Raw genomic sequence first — 6703 nt, forward strand, 5'->3', positions numbered from 1 at the left:
AGCAAGTTTCCATAAAGAAAAAAGGCATTTAGTGGCATTTCTCAGGCCAAGTGATCTCTCATATAGAAAAGTTAAGGCTACACAGTGCTTAGGGCAGGCACACTGTATCCTCATTGTCCTTGTGCAGTGGTGCCTTCTATATGTGAATTTCCTGTATCAAGGACTGAACACCTGAATGTTTTCTAATTTCTAAAATAAGTGGAGCACTTTCAACTATGTGTTTTCAGCCTACATGTACGGCAAATCCCAAAGATAATGTTATACAAATAACACATCAAATACAACAGCATACATTACTAGTATGTATAAATGTATTCTATTAATAGCATATAATAAACATTAAACAGTGCATGAATAAAACCTATTTTTAAAAGTTTTTCTTTCTGTCACCTTGGATCTACAGATTGGATATAGGAACTGCAGTACTGACTACATTTTTATTTACAGGACTGATTCACTGATAATTGCACTTGTTTAACACAGAAAAGTAAGTAAAAATAATGTTTTAAATCAAATTTACATTTTAGTTATGTTCTTTCCAGATCTGCAACTAATTTCTGACCCCAAAAAGGTTTATCCATATGTTTAATTTTACACTTAGGAGTAACAATAGTGGAACTAATGCACATAAAAATGAGCCTTTGCAGATCTGAAGTCGCGATAGTAGCCTGCTTTCACATTCAGGATGCACAAAAACCCACCCAAGGAGGAAAAGGTGAAGTGAAAAGGTACAATCATTCCCACTCTCCTGCATTCTCTGCAGATTTTAATTTCACATTCTCTCAAAATAACACAAATTGACATTAACAAATATTAATAGGATAGATAAAATGTTTCATAGGAAATTAATTCAGCAACCATTTATAATAATTATTTTTTTTTTAATTTCAGGTTCTTTTCAGGCCTCTGTTTCTAATATGTCAGCATATGCTTCCCTCTGACATAAATTGATATTTCAGTTGCATGTGTTGACAGGCTTGGACTTTACCACTTAGAGGACTAGATGCTTACTGGCCCTCACTTATGGCACATTTTTTCCAGTATGCCCATCATAGCAACAGCTGCTCATCCTTCATTCCAGTAAGCAACGTTGGGCCACTGGACTGTTTCTAAATGTTATGTTAATTTTATTGTTTATTGATGGATGACATTTCAGCTTCTCCTTGGGCACCTAATGCTCCTGCTGCAGTCCAGTGAATCCTGGTACAATGGATAAAGGAACAGGTTTTCCTGGTGATGAAGATGCAACATGATAGTCTCTTGAAATGCCACAACGTTAGAGAGCACTCTGAGGTACTTCCTACATAACCCTGGTATGTTTGCAGCTTTACTAAGAATGCTGAATAACATGTGAGTAATATTTTGCCTTTTACGGAAAAGTATAGTAGGCAATGGTGAAAAAGATAATCTGTACAGATTATTGTTGACAGAAGAAAGAGATTTTTCTGTGAGACAAAGCACATCACAATGCATTTTCAGGTACCAAACCCAGAGAGGTAATAAAAAGCATCTTTGAAGTGCAACAAAGAGTTATGTTTTAAGTGCTATTATGCAGAACTTGCTTTCACAAAGCACAGTGTTTCTTAATTAGCTGTAGCGCTGTGTTGAGAACCTCTTCCTTGGAAGGACTGGCATTGACCTCTTGGCATGAAGGATTCACCATCCTTCTGTATGACTCTTCAACTCTATTTAAAAACAAAACAAGAGAAACAAAACTTCAAATTGCAGGGATATGAAATGGCATTAGTCATCAGCCTCATAAGAAAGTGTTTGCAATGCAGAGAAAAGGGAAATAAAATCTAACATGAAGCTAAGAATGCAATCTACTGCAAAGAGCAATAAATCATTAGTAACTACTACAATGCAAACCTCAAAGCACATAGTTTCCTTGACGCTGATTCCCAGAGCTCTATTCATATTCACATGGCATGGCACTGAAGAATTTGTTTCTTTGCAGCTTAACACTGCTGTATATATATATGAGACTCTGGTCTAGCAGTACAGTGGATAGTCTGGTTCTAACACCTGCATCAATTTATTCAGAGCCCACTCAGGCTCCCCTCTCTTAACTATACGTCATAGCATTATGTGGGTGTGTTCACTGACTGATTTCAGCTTTGAGTCACTGCATTACAGAGCCGACACAACATTCAACCCTTTCCTCTCATCAACTTTGCTAACTGAATAAATACCAGGATGAAATACAGGGTGAAAATCTCCTTACTTAGGCTATTCTCATAAAGCAGAACTGTCTCACATTTAGCCTATGAGGATGTGAATATAACTTTCTGTGTTCATACAATTAATAATGCCAAACATTCAGGCCACATGTCATAAGACAAATCAAGCAAGATTCTGGATGTTCTTACATCCAGACTGGCATAATTAACTAATAGAAATAATCAAGGGCTTTCTGGTGGGAATAAGAAGTAACAGAATTAGAATATGAAATATTCTTAAATGACAGCATGTTTCCTAGCTCACCTATCCCTCTGCTGATCCCATTATATAAACCATCTGCCCTCACAGAGTTTTGTCAGAATTAAGCAAAGGATATTTTTAAGGTACATCATCACCTGAAATTTTAAAATCCTGCAGGCAGATTTCAGCTTTGTTACTTGTAGATATGGACACTGACATTCAGGTGTCTATACCGAGCACTAGGTATTTAAGTTTCCACTGCAAACAATGATGAGCTAATCAATAAATTTGGCAGAGCCTAGACAACAATTCAGCACACCCTGAAGCAGGAAACCTAGAGTGCAATTCAGTTGCTTAGGCAAATATGTCTAGTATTGCTTGAGATGCTCTGGACTATTTCATTCAGCTTGCAGTTGCTGGTCCAGAAAGCATCCACAGGTTCTGTATCACATCTGCCAGCTTCATACAGATGTCTCAGATCTTACAAAATGGCTCTAGATAGGTATGCTTAGATCACTGGGCTCCAAAAACATCTCAAGTCATATCAAATGGCTCTAGATACTTATGCTTAGACCTCTGAACTCCAAGCGGGTGGTGAGCTGAATCGCTTTAAAGGCTCCATTAAATGTATTAACTATACTGGGACCTGGGACACTTAGCACAACTAAAGACATCTACAAGAGGAGATCTAAACTTTATTCTTTTAATCTGAAGCTCAATTCCAGACTTTTCTGGGGAAGTTATATGTTCCAACTTCTTGCCCCGCAGTTCTGGAAGTTTTAGGTTGCTCTCCTCAGTACGAAAGGTTCTGCGATTAAAGCAGCAAGTAGCAAAATGCAAGTATTTTAACTCAAAGCTCCTTTGCAGGAAAATGTAGTTCTTTGCCTGCAGCTTTAAAACACTTCTAATCAGAAGGGACAGAATTTACCTTCTTGGCAGCCATGAATCCTTTCCAAAAAAACCCAAAAAAACTCAATCCAAAAACTTAGACATTGGAAATCCTTGTCCCAGTAGTGTGAGTGGGACATTTGCTACTCATCCCACAGGAGCCAAGATTGCCTCCATTGCTTCTATTCCTCCTTAAAATGTACCTTTGGCGAAACAAGGTGTTAGCTTCCAGTTCAGCTTCCTCCTTTGTTTTCTCCAGGCCCCGGCACTGAAGTCTCCGGACTCGCTCCTCTGGGTCAACAGTCAGGAGAAGAACAAGATCGGGTTTAAGCAGATCACCAGGCCACTGGTACACCTCATCATGAGCTGGTGGAAGATCCTGGACTTTCCCATTTATTTCAGTGGCAATTGTGTAGGCAGCTGTGCTGTGCCAGTACCTGTCAGGAAAATACAGAATGGAAGGAGAAATTTTAGAGAGCACACCAATTCTTCAGCAATATATGAGACAGGCATCACTATAACGACAACTGCAATAATGATGACAGAGGTGACACTTTGATTTTGAAGGGAAATGTAAAGAATAGTTCTGTACTATCCATTATTTCTTAATTAATTAATGGATAATGAGTGATAATACTCAATGCAATTACCGTGAATTATTAAGTAAAACCTATGGTAGAAGCTATGCTTTCTGCAGAGTGTTCAAGATGCTCCTATCAAAAGAAAGTCTTCTCATATAATACGAGGTCAAAAGAAGAGTTATATTATATGTCAAAACTCAATACCCTGAGCCCCCTTTTTGTGGTTTTCACCCTACTTCATGCAACAGATTTGGCAGAGAACATTCAATCTTCAGCTCCATGTGAATGAAGACAGAATTTATTAATGGCTATGCATTTCACTTGCATTTAACATTCCCACCACTATGAAGCGCTGTATTTTATATATTTATATATTTATATGTTTTTATATAAATAGTTATATATTTTTGAGTAAACCCCACTGAAATCCAACCAAAATTTTGGTTAAAAATAGCACCCACACACATGCAGATAACTTCTATGCATATGTGCTGCGGAGAGGCGCTACAGTACATCTACTGAAACAAACCAGGAGTGCAAAGTGCATGTGGACTTCATGTATTAAGAGCAACGTCAGAGCTGCCTACACAGTTAGTGAAAACAAGAAATAACATAAGCAAAACCAAAAAAGTAGGAAGCATATTTCTGGCTTTACATCCTCAAAGAGAAAGTCTACCTAAAACTCCATCATTCTATCCCAGCTGTATCTCAGACGCATCTTAGAGTTAGCAGTGATCAGGAGCCCTCATCCTTCTTAGGCTTGTCACACGGCCCTCGTTTGTCTCAGGCTGCACATCCCATACCTCCACTATTCTTAACTGAGGATGCAACATTTTTCATTGTGTCCTAAAGCCAGTTGTGAGTATTACACTGATGGAAGTCCCATTCTTACTGTTATCGTAAGTATTAATCTTTAGAAGATTTAATATTTGCCTATCTGCAAAGTAGCATCCCTTTCCCCTGCCCAAAAAAAAAAAAAAAAAAAAAAAAGAGAAAAAGAAAACCAAAGACTGCCATTAACAACTTCTGCCTGTAACACTGAACAACTGTATGATGCACTGATATAAGAGGACTTAAATATACAAACCTGTCTATGATCACCGGTGCCTGAGTGGATGCTTTTGCTATTTCTGAAGCAAGAATGTAGTTGCCTGCAGCATAAAATGCCCTTTTAATGGGTGCTGGCTCATCATCAAATATTGCCCTCCACTGGCTGATGCAAGCTGGTGGGGACCTCAGCAGAAAGCCATTCAGGGTGTCCTTAACAGACTGAGTTACAGTGGTCTTGCCTGCATTTCATTTACAGAAGGGAATATTTGTTATGTTACACATCAGATACAACCGTGCTTTGAAAATTGAGAAATGCTCCTATCTGTTCATTTGAAGCACATGTTCTGACAGCTGACTATGTAACCTGAGCATCTTGTGATGAGGTTTTCAGTGGGAAATGATCATGAGTCTGGTTGCAAGAACTATTACTCCACTTCCTTCTCCCAGGCCTTCCACCCATCCCTTTTATCACCTTTAGGTCTTCACACCCTTAAATGCACAGGCACTTCTCTATATATCCATCTATTTCTATATATATCCATTTACAACATTTTTCTAGGTCACAGTTCATGTAGATGTTGCTACGCTGTCACCCAATACTTTCTTCTTAGAGGGGATTTTCAGCTTTCTTTAACTGAAAAGTCAGAAAACAATTATTCAAAGGCAACAAAAATCCCTGCCTGAGACAAACTGCTGCCAGCTTCCCAGACTACCAATATTTTACTTCATTTATTTAAAAATCTCTCAGGTAAAAGTATGTTTCATCGTTTGCACAATAAATTTGATTTCCTGTACTCCACTCTTTGTGTTCTTTCATTTACATCGATAAGGAATTCATGCTCTGAATGAGAATTAGCATAGACTGTTTGATCTCTCACAAGTAAAAGAAGACAGGCTGATCTTTAGTAATTCTTTTAATTTAACTTTAATTAGTAATTCTGTCAGATCTGTCACAGGTTTCCAGGATTTTCTGAATTGCTAAACGCTATGCCTGGCTGAAAGCCACAGCGATCGCTCTTTCCAACAGTTTCCCACCCGCGGTACTTCAACCACACGTTGCTCCTACCTGTGGCGTCCAGCCCCTCGAAAACCACAACGGGAAAGCTTCCCTTCTGCTGATGTGCAGGGCATTCCTCCAGCAGGTCGAGTAGCGCTCCGGCCTCCGGGATCTGCGCAGCCCACTGCAAGGAAAGAGACGCGACCCTTCAAGCCTCTGCCGTCGCGCCGCGCTAGGCAGCGGGCATCCCCGAACCGCGGCACCGGCGGGGGCTCACCTCCCGCAGGCGGTCGCGGACGGCGGGGGCTGTGGTCGGCAGGGTGCGGCGGAGGGGATGCGGGCCCTGCGAGCCCGGGGAGCAGAGCCGCAGCATCGCCGCCGAGAGCGTGACGGGAGGGGCGGGCGGCGGCCGCGCGGCCGGGAAACGAAACTGCCCCGGCTGGCGGGGAAAGCGACTGGAGAGGCCGGCAGGCAAGAGCTGGCCCTCGGAGGGGCGGGATTTCTGCAGCTCCCTCCCGCTTTACTGGAGTGAACGGGATCGGTCCCAGTGAGAAACGGCTCTGTGCATGCATAACTGAAACTGAAAGTGGAAGGTGTAAGTGTTAGCCTCGGGATCTGACCCGTTCCATCCCTCATCCTCCTCCCGAGCAAAAAAAAGGTCACGTTCCCACGGTCTGCAGTGGGTGACCCATGGTGCCTCCAAAATTAAACAAATGAACAATAAAATACGTTAAAATAATAATTGAAAAAGCACAAATACACTCTA

The 6703-nt window shown here is 40.8% G+C and overlaps 1 protein-coding gene across 1 annotated transcript; it reads right to left on the reverse strand.

Moving 5' to 3' along the window:
• Window positions 1-1518: 1518 nt before the first annotated feature.
• CMPK2 (cytidine/uridine monophosphate kinase 2) lies at window positions 1519-6396 on the reverse strand. The gene is made up of 5 exons (XM_080615345.1): window positions 6215-6396; window positions 6007-6121; window positions 4978-5179; window positions 3513-3746; window positions 1519-1685 (listed from the first exon to the last, which is right to left on the reverse strand). Exons 1-5 carry the CDS (start codon window positions 6308-6310, stop codon window positions 1565-1567), a joined length of 768 nt encoding a protein of 255 aa, XP_080471471.1. The 5' UTR covers window positions 6311-6396; the 3' UTR covers window positions 1519-1564.
• Between the last annotated feature and the right edge of the window lie 307 nt (window positions 6397-6703).

The sequence above is a fragment of the Psittacula echo genome (assembly GCF_963264785.1).
Source record: "Psittacula echo genome assembly, chromosome: 4".
Classification (NCBI taxonomy): domain Eukaryota; kingdom Metazoa; phylum Chordata; class Aves; order Psittaciformes; family Psittacidae; genus Psittacula; species Psittacula echo.

Excerpts from the sequence above, each read along its gene's own strand:
- CMPK2 (XM_080615345.1), bottom strand. The coding sequence starts at position 6,310 with ATGCTGCGGCTCTGCTCCCCGGGCTCGCAGGGCCCGCATCCCCTCCGC. Across the intron at positions 6,122-6,214 it reads TCCGCGACCGCCTGCGGGAG|TGGGCTGCGCAGATCCCGGA; the intron begins GTGAGCCCCCGC and ends CTTTCCTTGCAG. Across the intron at positions 1,686-3,512 it reads AACACCTTGTTTCGCCAAAG|AGTTGAAGAGTCATACAGAA; the intron begins GTACATTTTAAG and ends GTTTTTAAATAG.